Source organism: Neofelis nebulosa, chromosome 6 (genome assembly GCF_028018385.1).
Source record: "Neofelis nebulosa isolate mNeoNeb1 chromosome 6, mNeoNeb1.pri, whole genome shotgun sequence".
In the NCBI taxonomy this organism is placed as follows: Eukaryota; Metazoa; Chordata; class Mammalia; order Carnivora; family Felidae; genus Neofelis; species Neofelis nebulosa.
This window is the reverse complement of record NC_080787.1, coordinates 112730108-112745417: the sequence shown is the minus strand read 5'-3', so window position 1 is coordinate 112745417 and position 15310 is coordinate 112730108. Positions and strand designations below refer to the sequence as shown.

Here is a 15310-nt window from a genome sequence, read left to right as displayed (position 1 = left end):
AAGTATTCTTATTGAAAATTGCATATGTGATTTTTTTCTAGGTGTTATACATTCATGTGTCTCATCTGTAAACTGTCTATAACACAATTTCTGGTATATGATAATATATTATCTCTTACTCTTTTTAAATTGCTTTTGGTTTTTGTTAGTAACTTTTACCTTTAAACTGTAATGTCTAGGAAGGCATGAATTGTCCAGTTTTTAAAATAATCTCCAAAATTCTGAACATGATACTTATTACATTGAATCAGGTATGATTTTTCTTCAGAATTTTTGTTTTATTTTGAAGGGTAGGTACTGCATAGCTAGAATTTGGAAATGCTAAAAGAAATAGACACAATTCTCTAAAAGTCTCTAAGATTCTAAATTAATATTCATATTGTTTTAATTTATTCTTGAGTGCCTCATTTGGGACACTAACCATTAAATTCAGAATTAGCATAGACATGCATAGTACCAACATTATGAGTTACAGACTATTGAAGGTTTTATGAACCTTCATAGCTGTAGAACAAGATATTTCTTACAACATTATAGTATCCTTTGATAAGCTTTAGGGTCTTTACTAACTAAAAATGTGAACAATCATTCTGTAATTGAAACTATCCAAAATACTGGGAAGATTTCATTAACTAAGAGTTTATCTTATATTTTCTTAGCTGTAAAGCATATTTGGTTTTAAACACAGACAACCTTGTTTCATAGGGACATGATTTCTTGCTATCACATACATACACAGCCTACTACATAAAAAGCAATTACAATTTACTAGCAACATAAAACCCTGTCTGTAGCTTTAAAAAAAGTCAACTATTTAAATTCATTAACTTAGAATGTGTTTCTTTACGCATGAGAATTAACTTCTCTCTGTATTTTTTGACAGGAAGAAGCACTGCATGGGTTTCGAGTGAGTGATTACTTTGAATACATGGAGATTTTGGAACAAAACTACCGACCAGTGGTGCTGAGGGACATGCGCAATGTTAGAGTGCAGAGCACATAGATGGTGGCACACACAGTTGAATGCCACGTTTTATATCTGTTTAAAAGAAACAATCGTTTTCTGTGTCTATAACAGCATATGCTTTGTGAATATGTATATTGTGAATCAATGCTGAGACTTTTTGAATATAATAATATATTCAAGTAGATATAGCTGAATTTGTCACATGAAGTAAATTCTTTTTTGTAAGTTTTTTGTTTTGCAAGGTGATTTTAGAGTCAGATCTAATTTACTTCTAGTTCTTTGTATTTAAAAGCTAGTCCCAACCTACATCTCTTCCTTCACCAGAAGATTAAAATATTTTTTCCAATGAGTTTTGAATGAAGTGGCAATATTATAAATAATTGTTTGACTAGCCAGAGAGAGAGTCCATAGAAACAAGGAAGACAGTTGTTTTCTTGATATCTTGTCTTCACATATAAAGGAAAAATAGACAAAGCCACAACTATTTATTTAACATGTGGGGGAAATAAATGATATTTATCATGGCAAGTGCTAAGAAAACTATTGTCCTCAGACATAATTGTGTTTCTAGGAATTGCTTGTGATACCTATATCAAGTTATAATTTTTCATGTGAGATGTCTCTACATGGTTCATTTAAAAGATAGATTGGTTATTTCATACTGATAAGCATTTGTTACGCATTTTTTTAGTGATAAATTTTATTTGTACTGAACATAACATTAAGGAGAATAATTTCTAAATTATTTTCAATGACTAACACGACGTTTTATTTAAATGGAAGGCTTTGCTCCAATGAGATTATTAATACAATATGGAAAGGTCTATTTTCCTCTAATTGTCACATTTATTATATGAAAGAATACACAAAAGTATTTTTCAGTTAGCGATTTTAACAAGTTTTTTTTTAATTATAGGTAGTAGTCATTTTGTTTGCATTGCTTATATTTAAATATAAATCAACCATTAAGACTGTTCTCAAGCTTTTTTTTTTTTAAACCGAAAATGGCTCATCCACAAACTCATTTTTCCTTTTGTATCATGAAACAACTGGCACTGTACAGTTTTCAGTTTTGTGATATTTAGGATATTGCATTATCAACCTTCCAGAACTAGGTTTTATGCTGTAAATGCTAACAATAGCTGCTCGGTAATGGTGTTCCTAAAGGGCATTGAAAAAGTTGAGAAAAGAAAATTGAACAAGTTAATTTGACATATTACTCCCTTTAGCTGTGGTTGATAGGAGTTAAGAGAGTTCTAGGTTACCCAAAATACCAAGCTTTGTCTGCTTTCAAAGTTAATTTTGAAAAACTGTTTCACAGAATGCTTATGGTTTCACAAAATGTTTATGGTTTCATTTCTACCCACTCTGTTCCTGAGTTACTGTTACTGATACTAAGAAATTGCAGCTTTATTTCTTTTTTAAAAAATTCTTACATGGTAATTAGAAATACAAATGGAGAAGGAACTATGACTTAGTTTTATAATATTCATTGGTGATTTTGATTGGAAACTGAAGATCTTGATAATAACAGTTACATTTTAGAAAGGTGAACTCAGTTCCAACTGGAAAGCTTTTGTTTTCATTTGTTAAAGAAATGTCTTATGAACAATGACCTACTAATTCAGTGAAATAAAATGTAAAATATGTTAGTATGTGTAGCTACCACTGTAAATTATTTTTGTACCTATTAGTTTAACAATACTCTTTAGAATAGAAAAAAATACTGCCCCACCTTGCCCCTTTTTAATTATTTAAAGTGTAAGTCCTTAGGACAAACTTTATTTCTCCTTTGTGAACAGGTACCTTGTACACTTACAGGATTCATTTTAAGAAACTATATTTTATCATACAATGAAAACAAATTTGTGAAAAATGTAAGTGCTCATATATAAATCTTTGAATATCTGTTTCCAACATTTCATCTCTGTAGTTATGCCTCCTTATGATACACAGGCATCTGAGGAATCTGTGATGGTAAAATAAATCTCAGAAATTAATCTAAACTTAAAATTCTACCCAAATTTGTGATTATTAAATTGTGGGTTCTAGGTTGATTTTCCAGTTCCAAGATATTAAAGAAATTCCTTCGGTTATTCATTGAATACACATGTTGAGGGTTGCAAGTATAATGAAATATTTTTAATTTTTTTTTAACATTTGTTTTTGAGAGAGAGAGAGAGAGAGAGAGAGAGAGAGACCGTGAGCGGGGGAGCAGCAAAGAGACAAGGAGAAACAGAATCTGAAGCAGGCCCTAGGCTCCAAGCTGTCAGCACAGAGCCCAACGCAGGGCTCAAACTCAAGAACCATGAGATCAAGACTTGAGCCAAAGTCAGATGCTTAACTGATTGAGACACCCAGGTGCCCCAATGAAATATTTTTAATATTCAGGATAGGATAAATGAACTAACAGCACCTCTACTCAGAGTCCACAGTCTTTATGGAGAGATGAATAATTTTAAGCTGAAAATGCACTTTTAAAGATAAGTAAGAAATGATCTCTGGATTTGGTGACTTTGATAAGCAGTTTTGATGGAGTAGTGAGGTTTGTTTGGAGTGGGTTTAAATGATGCTGAGGGGAAAGACTGGAGACTGGTCCTTCCAGGAGCACTGCTGAGCAGGGAAAGAGAATATGGAGGAGGCCGGGGGTCAAAAGACTTTTTTAAGATGGGAAATGGAAGCATTTTTATATGTGGGTGGAAATGATGCAGTAGAAAAAGAAAAACATGCTGAATTTCTCATAGGAATAAAAACTGCAACAGCCATTTGGAAGGTTGGGGGTTTTGTTTTCTCTTTCTTTTTTAAATGAAGTTAAGCACACACTTAACTATGTGACTCAGCAATATTCCTTTTGGGTATTCCTCCAAAGAAAAGGTGTGTCCATATAAAGGCATGCATGAATAATATAGCTTTTATTCATCATAGTCCCAAACTGGAAACAACTCAGACCTCCACTGGTGAATAAACAAGTGTAGTTCATTCCATAAAATGGAACACAACTCAGCCTTGAAGAGTATCCACCTACTGATGCACACAAAAGGTTACATGTAGGATTCCGTGTGCATGAAATGGTAGAAAAGGCATCTTTATAGTGACAGGATGTTAGTGGTTTCCAGAGGCCCAGGGCTGGGGGTGGGTAGGAAGAAAGGGGATTTTCTGCATAGAGCAGAGGGGCCTCTATGTTATGATTGTAGTGATAGCTACATGACTATATTTTTAAAAGTACTTTGAAATTTATGAATTTTATTATAAATTTCATGTCAATAAATCTGCTTTTCAAAAGATAAATACTGCAGGGGTGCCTGGGTGGCTCCGTCGGTTAAGCGTCCGGCTTCGGCTCAGGTCATGATCTCACAGTCTGTGAGTGAGAGCCCCATGTCAGGCTCTGTGCTGACAGCTCAGAGCCTGGAGTATGCTTCAGATTCTGTGTCTCCCTCTGTCTGCCCGTCCCCTGCTGTCTCTCTCTCAAAAATAAATAAACATTAAAAAAAATACTGCAAAGAGAAATTGACAAATCCATTTTAATGGAAGAGTTTCAACATTAGCAACTATAGGTTACTTGTGGATGCCTTAAACAAGCTGAGGAAGGTCCTTTCTATTCCTATTTTACTGAGACTTACAGGAATAGAATTTCTGTTAGAAAATAATTTTATCAAATATTTTATATGAAAGTAATCTTTGAGTTTCCCCCTTTTTTGGTCTGTTGATATGGTAACTTGCCAATATTTTCTAATGTTAAACCAAACTTGCATTCCTAAGATCAACTCTACTTGGTCATAATATTTTATCATTTTTATGTATTGTCAGATTTGATTTGCTAAAATTTTATTAGGAATTTTTATGTCTGTGTTCTTAAGGGACATTGGTCTATAGTTTTTGTCTTCTGATTTTGCTATCATCGTAATACTAGCTTCATAAAATGAGAAGTGTTCATCTATTTTCTAGTAGCTTGTATATAGACAATATTATATTTTCTCCTTCAGTGTTTGGTAGAACTTCCCAGGGAAGCCTGAAATTTTCTTTGTGATAGGAGTTTTTACAAAATGTTTAATTTCTCTAATAGGTACATAGCTTTTCAAAATATCTATTCTTTTTAAATATTTATTTTGAGAGAGAGAACATGTGCATGAGCAGGTGAGGAGCAGAGAAAGAGGGAGAGAGAGAATCCCAAGCAGGCTCTGCACTGTCAGCACATATGCAGCACATCTGAGCATGTGACCCTAGGATCATGACCTGAGCCAAAATCAAGAGTCGGAAACTCAACCGGCTGAGCCACCCAGATGCCCCTACACCACTTTGTCTTTAGTATAAGAACCTTACTACAATCAATAAACCACAAAACTTTACTGAGTCACTCTAATCCAAAACATTCCTCTTAAATTATAAAAGATTTCTTAACCATCCTCTTGTAAATAATTACATAGTCTTACATGCTATTTCTTATTATTTTGAATTGTTTATTTTCACTCTGATTATTTAATGCCAGCATATCATTCAACAAATGTATCAGTAGTAAACACTTTTGTTTGGCAATGTCATCTCCCCAAAATTAAGTTTGTTTCAAAAAGGGGCAAAGGTTAATTCTTCTCTCTCAGAAATTCTGGCCTAGTGCTAGGCACAAGAGCAGAATATCAGATTATTTGCTGAATGAAATATCATAGTTGTTTTGAATTATCACAATGATACAGAAGGAACATATTTTGAAACCTTAGACCACATTCCCCCTCAGCTCTTTTAATAGGTAAAGCAGGGAGGAAATAACTTACATTCTTGGTACAAATATTTTTTCTACTGACTGTTTGCTATGGAATGTATTTTTAATGAAAATAATAGTTTACTAAATTCTATTTAGCAATGATTATAACTAAAACGTGTAAGTTTTCCTTCTGTGTGTGTGTGAATGCATGTGTGAGTGTATCATTGCATACTGGTATTATTTTGGCTATAATATGCATCTGATAGGCTTGTGTGACATAGTCTAGAAATCTAACCATTATTTGGAAATATCTTTTTTAAATATACCATGTATGCTTTTATTTATAAAAACTGACAGGTAAATTTGGTGTTTGGATCTATATAGTCTGTCTTTCTAAAAACCATCAGATAGTCATATGTCCTAAATGATGTAGTTATGATGGCAGAAGACTTGAACATCTTGTATGTCAGGATGTCTCCTAGCACAATGATGTTGAATATTTCTAAATTATTCTCGTTAAAACTATCCTCACTATTTCTTTATTATATATGATGGTTTAGACATGGGCCAAAAAACTATACCCTCTTTCTGTTAAAGTTTTACGGGAACACTGCTCATTTTTTTTTTGTGTGTGTATTGTCTATTGCTTTTTTACAGTGGTAGAGTTGAATAGCTGTGACAGTATGTGTGGTCCACAAAACTTAAAATGTTTATTATCTAGCCCTTTATAGGAAATTTTTGCCAACTCTGGCTTAGAGTACTAATTGCATATATGAGTCCAAATCCACTTTGGAGTAAACTATCTAGATATACAGAAGATGCTAGAGGACATCTAATCCAAAACCTTTAATTCATCAATGAAGCTATGACTCAAAGTACAGAGGGGATCCCTAGATTATATAGAGGAGAAATATAATGCAGTGGATAAAATTGAGAACTCAGCAGGCACACTGTCTGAATTTAGATCCTGGCTCTGTTATCAGGTTATTTAATTCCTCTGCACTTCACTTTACTTCTTGGTAAAATGAGCATAATAGTAGTAGCTATGTCATAGGATTATGATCTAATGCATGTTTTTAACAACTCCTTAGCAAGACTTCAATAAATTATAGCTACTATTATTTGTTCTTGTTAGGCTAACTGGTGATTGCATAGCATGGAACCTAGCCATTGTGACTTCCAAGTTCAGACCTCTTTCAACTGCATTATAATCATTCATTCATTCATTCATTCATTCAGTCACTCAGTATATCTTTATTAAATTCCTACTGTGGATCAGACACTCAGGTGTGGTCATAATTTCTCTTTGATTCAGACTTTTCCAAGAGTAACAGATTATATTTTCCTATTTTATGGTTTCCTTACTGGTTATAAAATTACAGAAAAATCCTGTACAATCCAATATTAGACATATTTTTGTAGTTTATTCAGTTTCCTCATTTTTCCTTCCTGTTTAGACAGGTGAACTTTTTCATACTTTAGATTTTGTGATATAGACAGATCAATGTATAATAGGTTAGCAATATATTTTTGAATTGTTTTACATTCTCCAGTGATAAATAAAAGGTTCTATGTGACAAAATTTCACCAACATGTTCTTTGTAGCAAAATTGACTTACCTACTTGTTTTTTTCAGCAGAATATTAAGAGTTATTACTTAAGTAAATACATTGGCACCTACTTATCTAATGAGTTTAAATTAAACAGGGTCAGGGCAGTTAGCCTCACATAAACCTTGAATTTTCAGCACTAGCAATATTTTAGCCTTTAAAATCAGTTAACTTCCTTGGCATGTTTCCCACTCCATATTCTACTGTTGGCAATAGGCCACCATGAATTGCTAAGCACCATGGAAATAATTGGACTGTCATGTTTGCTAATAGAGTGCATTTGAGATACATTGGGGGAGACAGTTATTAAAATGTTGGCTGTTAAAATCTTATCTAATCGAGGGTTTAGATGGCTTTGATCTGCTATGAGAATAAGTATCATTTGTTCTTTGTTAAATAACACATTTATATTTAGCCTTTTCTTAAAATGCTAAAGTTCATCTTTTTACAAGCATCTCTAAAATCCCTTCTCTCACAACATCAAATATAATTAACTACAGTTTCATTAGAAATCATCAGATAATGGAAATCAAAATGCTTTGCTTTTTTGGTTAAATGATCTCCATGTTATGTCAACATAACTGCCTACATTTTCTTTTAACTTTCGTAAGAGCATATTTTTCAAATTAATATTTTGCTTACTATCATGAAATTATTTTGGCCTGAAAAAAGTATTAGAATGGATTATGGGCACAGCAGAGACTGGTTAATGTTCAACAATGTTTCCTCTTCCTTGGCTAAGTATATTGCAGGGCATTTAATCAGCTTAACTAATGATAAGTGAGCAGGCCAAGGCATAAAGTAGTAGATGTGCCTTACCAATGAGCTTTCTGTTCTCTTTTCTGGTGTCCCTGGAGCCTGGATGCTTGAATTTGTGAAAAGCAAAACCTCCCTACCAACCCACATTGGACTGTGAGCTGAGGAAGAAATCAGTCTTGCATTACATGACTGAAATCATGTGGCTGCTTATTACCATATATAGTATTAAGTACCCTGTGAAGTTTCCCCATTTCTGTCCCCCTTTCTGAATAATTTTTGATGTGCCTCGATAGGCATGTTCCTAATTTCATAGTGTTTTATTAGATCTCATATTGAGAATCTAAGTATATTGTCTAGCACTAATACAATTAAGAGATTTTATCATGCACTTAATTGATATGTTTAGCAATTAGTAACACTGTTGGACACAATAGGTATCATTTGATTAGCAGATATGTGTACTATCAAGGAAAGCTTGTTTCTGTAGATGAAGACCGGGACATCTGAAGATACCCATTAGGGTACCAATCTCATCAGTGAGCTCAAATTTGATCACAGTTAATATATTTTGTATATTATTCTATGTGATAATTTTTAGCATATATAACCTAATTCTACCTTAAATTTTGACACTTAGAGTGATCTGTACATTGGAAAGTATTCCCAAGCTATTGTATACAATAAACATAAAACTGCTGACTAGAAAATTAATAGAAATGAGCAAAGGCACTTGAATGTTCAAGTTGAAGACGACACTAATACACACACACATAGGTAAGATAAGATTAGATTAAATTTCTGGCTTATTTAGCCAAGGACGTAAAATATTAGCAGAAGCAAAGAGGCCATTTTGAACAGGAGCAGATGGCTGCATATTTAGCATAGGTGCAAGGTTCTCCTGGCCCCTAAGTCAATAACAAGGGAAGCTTATCTTCCAGGGAATTTGCAGTGTGGTGTATGATTCAAAAAAAGATCAATTTTTTTTGTTACCATTATTTTATTCTTGAAACATCATTCAGAAAGAGCATGCTCAAACTATTCATGTTCCCCTGGTTAAAGAAATATTTACAGAATTTGGTTCTGCTGGTCCTTGACCAAATATCCATCTTAAGGCTACATCCCCACCTTGAGGAAGAAAGGTGAACCAGGGCTCAGACACTTGAGCAGTATCTCAGCCTTGGGCTCATTAGAATTTCAGAAACCCAATTCTCTTGAAAGAGCTAAGTGCAGAAAACAAAAACAAAACAAACAAAAAACATAGAGGAAATAGAAGTCACTGAGTAGAGTTCTAGCTGCGTACACAGAATACACCTAATATTATCATTGAAAGAATAACTCCAAGGAAAATTATCAAAAATACTGTCTGCTTTTATATAGTGATTATTGTTTATAAAGTACTTGTATGCACATTTCATCTTTGCAACAACTCTACCACTCAAATATAATCTCTTAACATCTATATATATATTGATATATATATAATTTATCAATTATATATGTAATTCATAAATATATTTAAACTCATAAACATGCTGCACATAGAAATCATATTTATTTGCCTAACATATATATATATGATCACTTGATAGTGAAAAAAATTTTAAGCTGGTAACAAGTATTTAAGAGTCTATTCTGTTAAGACACCAAATGAGAATTTCTACCCTCAAAGAGCTTATGATAGAGTGATAAAACTTATACAAGAAAAGATGAGCATACAAGTACATATTTTGTAAACCGTGAGCAGTTTTGAGAGCAATTGTGATAGTAAAATTCAGAGGAAGGACATATTACCTTGAGCTGAGTGACCATAGAGAAAGCAGGATTTTCATCCAGAACAATAGGAATAAAGCAAAACAGCAGCAGAAGCAGCAAAGGACATATTGAGAATAGCCTGAGCAGACTAAGACTATAAGAAGCAATGAATGAGGGGCCCTGGGTGGCTTAGTCAGTTAAGTGTCTGACTCTTGATTCGGCTCAGGTCAGGATCTCACGGTTCATGAGTTCAAGCCCTGTGCTGTCAGCACAGAGCCTGCTTGGGATTCTGCTGCTCCCTCTTTCTCTGACCCTCCCCTGCTCATGCATGCTTTCTCTAAATAAATAATAAATAAATATTAATAAGAAGCAATGAAGGAGTCTTAGTAAAACCTTGTGGCTAGCGTGGAGGTTTTATTTAAGGGAAAATACTGGACGATAAACTCGACTGGCCAAACAACTCACATTTTCTCTTGCAGGTTATGAGTAATACTGAAGAATTTTCAACAGAAGAGGAACATGATCTACTAATTAACCTTGAAACTTAAAACAAATATCTTTGAATATTCTGGTAACTAATTTAAGTCTAATTTGCTTTATTTCAAATTCTCTTTAAAGACTTTAAAGAATTTCTAGCTTAGCAATCACCTTTTATTCAACAAATTTTATTAAATATATTAATACATTATGCCTGAAATGCTATGCTGAAAACAATTTCTTAAAAATCATATTTTTCTATTCTTTCTTCTATAATTTACCATATATCTTATAGTTATTTACCAATTGGTACTATCTCTAGAACTTTTTAAGCTGTGATTTATGCTTGAAATATGGGCATCCTTGAAAATGACTTAGAGCAGGATTTTTTTTTTATTTCTCCTTAAATGGTATTTGAAATGCAATTCTACAAGAGACGTGAAGGTGAAGAGGTTTGCATTCAGAATAAAAGGACAAATAAAACCTTCAGCAACTCTAAAACAAGAATCTATTCAAGAGAGAATGAACGCTGCTAATTTTTTCTAATGAAGTAATTATTTCAAGCTGTGTTTCTTAAGGAATATTAAGTAATTAAGTTTATGAGTCCTTAATGAGAGGAAAGCTAAAATAAAGCACTGTACAGAATCCTCTTGACTGTGATAACACAGCCGTAGAAAGCAGATGAAAGGATATAACCTTGAAAGTCTACCATCCATACTGTTGTTTTTTTTTTTACTTTATTTATGTTGGTTTTTTAAAATATAATTGCCAAGTTAGCTAACATACATTGTATACAGTGTGCCCTTGGTTTCAGGGGTAGATTCCCATGATTCATCGCTTATATACAACACCCAGTGCTCATCCCAACAATTGCCCTCCTCAGTGCCCATCACCCATCCCCCCCCCCCACTACCATCCCCCATTAACCCTCAGTTCTCTGTATTTCAGAGTCTCTTATGGGTTTGCCTCCCTCTCTGTTTGAAACTATTTTTTTCCCCTTCCCTTCCCCCCGGTCTTCCTTTAAGTTTCTCAAGTTCCGCAGATGAGTGAAAACATATGATACCTGTCTTTCTCTGACTTATTTCACTTAGCATAATACCCTCCAGTTCCACCCACATTGTTGCAAATGACAGGATTTCATTATTTCTCATTGCTGAGTAGTATTCCTTGTATATATAAACCACATCTTCTTTATCCATTCATCAGTTGATGGACATTTGGGCTCTTTTCATGATTTGGTTATTGAAAGCACTGCTAGAAACGTTGGGGTACATGTGCCCCTATGAATCAGCATTCCTGAATCCTTTGGATGAATTCCTTGTAATGCTGTTGCTGGGTTGTAGGGTAGGAAAGTCCACAGTGTTTTCCAGAGTGGCTGTACCAGTTTGCATTCCCACCAACAGTGCAAGAGGTTTCCCGTTTCTCCACTTCCTCACCAACATCTGTTGTTTCCTGAGTTGTTAATTCTAGCCACTCTGACCAGAGTGAGGCGGTATCTCAGTGTGGTTTTGATTTGTATTTCCCTGATGATGAGTGATGTTGAGCATCTTTTCATGTGTCTGTTAGCCATCTGGATGTCTTCTTTGGAAAAACATCTGTTCATATCTTCTGCCCATTTGTCACTGGATTATTTGTTTTTCAGGTGTTGAGTTTGGCAAGTCCTTTATAGGTTTTGGATGCTAACAATTTGTCATTTGCAAATATCTTCTCCCATTCCTTTGGTTGCCTGTTGGTTTGGTTGCTTGTTTCCTTTGCAGTGTGGAAGGTTTTTATCTTGATGAGGTCCCAAGAGTTCATTTCCCTTGCCTTCGAAGATGTGTTGAGTAAGAAGTTGCTGTAGCTGAGGTCAAAGAGGTTGTTGCCTGTTTTCTCCTCTAGAGTATTGATGGTTTCCTGTCTCACATTTAGATCTTTCCTCCATTCTGAGTTTATTTTTGTGTATGTTATAAAAAAGTGGTCCAGTTCCATTTTCTGCATGTTGCTGTCCAGTTCTTCCAGCACCATTTGCTAAAGAGTCTGTCTTTTTTTCCTTTGGGTACTCTTTTCCTGCTTTTGTGAAAGATTAATTGGCCATACATTTGGGGTCCAATTCTGGGTTCTCTATTCTTTTCCATTGGTCTGTGGTCTGTTTTTGTGCCAATACCATACTGTCTTGATGATTACAGCTTTGTAGTAGAGGCTAAAGTCCAGAATAGTGATGCCTCCCAGTTTGTTTTTCTTTTTCAACATTACTTTGGCTATTTGGGGTCTTTTGTGGTTCCATATAAATTTTAGGATTGTTTGTTCTAGCTTTTATTTAAATTCCATTGTTTTTACTTGTGAGGGGATCTTGACAATGGGTTTAATGCTGCTTTTAAAGGCTGTATGGACGAAGGCCCTGGGAAAGCTGTTGCTTAGGAAGTGTGTTATAGTATCGCTTCTCCATCATTTGCCCATTTCCTTAGGGTACCAACTGCTTTGATCCTTTCTGATACCCCTGTTCTATATTCTATAGTGTAGAGCTTTACCTAACTTTAATCTCTTTCAAATTTAATCATATTACATGGTGCAGTCAAGAACACTAGGACGGAATTGTTAATAGTGTATATTTCAGTCTCAGTACCATGAATGACTAATCATGTCATCGTACATCTGAATGTTTGTGGGTCTCATTTCTTCTGGTGTAAAATAAAAGTACTAACCAACTAAATTCTTGGGATCATCGTAGTCTAAGCTTTGGTTCTAATATTTTGTGCCATGTTACTGAAGCTTAACTCAGATGATCTCCTACCCATATCCACTGGCATGTTAAAAAACAAAACTTATTAAATGTGATTATAAATCAGCAAGGGCTATGGCCATACAAGGCACTAAATATGAATTACCTTTGTGTTTCTCATTAAAAGGACTCTTGGTGAGAATTATAAGTAATGTGAAATATTGATGGAAATGATATGTTTATTGTGTTGTCAGTGGAAACTTAAACTACTGTATAAACAGACATATACCTTTCAGTATAAATAAAACATTCTTTTAAGATAATTTGTGAGAATACAATAGTTTTGACCTACTTTTTCCTACAGATATATCACTGAAACAAGTCTGAACTATTTTTGAATCTGGACTATAATCATAATTATTCAGTATTTAGTATGTATTCAACACTTCAAAAATGATAACCAGGTATCAATTGAGAAAGACTGTCTTAAAACAGTTTGCCTTTGAATATGGACAACAGTGAAAAACTGCTGCCTATTCAAATTCCTTATACTGAGAATCCATTATGACTGAGATGTTATTATGTAGCTTCGTTTCATCTTATTCCCATTCTCTTTAATTTCAGTTTAAACAAAATCCCTAATCAACAGTGAAACTATTTTTAGCACAGAGAGGGAGGAGAGCTAATTCTTTACTTGAACACTGCAAAAGCAAGAATTGAAACCATTACAGTAACCTTGTCAGTAAATTGAGTTTTAAGGGTATTAAGTATCCAGGAAAATAGTAGGAAAGGCCATCTGTTTAGGTTTCTTTGTTGTTTTTAATTTGATGGCAACATTGCTAGTGCAGACAAGGTTGGAAAACTGAGAAACTACAGTGCTTGGGTTCATAAAAAATTGCATTGAACAGTGTTTAATGAAAAGCAATATTAGTTATCAACAATAATTCATCCTTTTAAAGTATCGAACATTTGAAATTTATTAGGATAGAAATTTAAAATTTTATATTTTAAAAGAAGTCAGACCGTCTAGAGCAATACTTTTATGTGTAGTTGGCAGAGAAACGGTGTTTGAAAGCAATCTGGCAAGATCTGTTAAAATTAAAAATCCATATACCTTAAGACCCAGCAATCCTTCTCTTGCGAGGTAACTACCACAGAAATAAAGGCACCCATATGAAAGATACTGGTTTGAGGATATTTATGTAGTATTAATGATGAAAAACTGGAAACAATACAGATGCCCATCAATAACAAAAGGGGTGACTAAATCATGGTACCTCCACATATGTGCCATTAAAGCCAATGACTTAGAGCTCTATCAGCTAACCTGAAGGATTTTCATGAAGAACTTTTGAATGCAAAAAACAAGATACACAAAAATATGTGTATGAGACTATTTTTTTTTTTGTTAAACAAAATGTGTGTGTGTGTGTGTGTGTGTGTGTGCGCACGTGCATGTGTGTGTATAAACTGTTACAGAAGCCCAAAGAAAAATATAGTGAGATAGAAATGAGATTGTTAGTATGAATGCTGTGGAGGGTGCAGGGATACTGATGTGTATGGGAAAAAAACATGAAAAAGAAAAAAAGACTTTAGCAGTGGAGCTAAAAATTTTTAAAAAACACAAAATTCACAGCATCAACTCTTATTTTTTTGACTCAATTTTCACTATTATAGAAATTCTTGCAACTTTTTAAATCATAAAAATTCCCATTTTGACTGACTGGTATGAAACCACTAAGAATGATCAGATCAGTTTTGCTTGACAAGTCTTAACCTTCGGAACATGATGAAAAAATTAAGATATATGAGGCAAAGGAAGGCAATGAGGGGTTTGAGGTCAAAATAATATGGTATGACTAAAAAGAAAGGTGATATATCTTCATGTGAATAAGCCAGTCTAATAACTTTATGTTCATAATATTATACCCGATTGCTCTCCAAGAGTAAAAAAAAAGGTGATGTTAAAATAGTTTTAGTGATTAACAAAATAGTGTAGTTAGCATGCTCTTCAAATGCGAAACTTCTAAATACCTTGAGTAGACAATAGTAATGATGACTATTTAGCTTACTTTTGAGGGCCATTCATTTCAGGATATCTGGGTCTTAGCAGGCCAGTGAAGTATTTTGTGCAAAACATTCCCTAGGCAGTTTGAAGAGACAATGAAGGAAAGACTAGAACTACGATCATGTGTGCAAATACAGGTTTCCCTTGCTATCTAAAAGGAGAGTGTTCTCATGAAAACTTTCAAAGCCAAAATGGCATAGATTGAAGAAGAAATTACCATTAGTTTATGTGGAAAAAATTGTAAGCATTCCCAGACCCCCAAAATAGGCAGACCTTCTCAGGC

At 34.0% G+C, this 15310-nt stretch overlaps 1 protein-coding gene and 1 long non-coding RNA gene across 5 annotated transcripts in view; one reads left to right on the top strand and one right to left on the bottom strand.

Annotated features, from left to right (window-relative positions):
• Window positions 1-2706, top strand: part of TBC1D32 (TBC1 domain family member 32) — a 202075-nt gene extending 199369 nt beyond the window's left edge. For all 4 annotated transcript variants that reach the window (XM_058735121.1, XM_058735122.1, XM_058735118.1 and 1 more), the window contains one exon: window positions 884-2706. In XM_058735121.1, the coding sequence (XP_058591104.1) occupies window positions 884-1003 (120 nt within the window). In that variant the 3' untranslated portion in view covers window positions 1004-2706. The remainder of the gene's footprint in view (window positions 1-883) is intronic.
• The window catches only part of LOC131514777 (uncharacterized), an 87667-nt gene that overhangs the window by 54023 nt on the left and 18334 nt on the right, over window positions 1-15310 (bottom strand). The window lies entirely within an intron of this gene.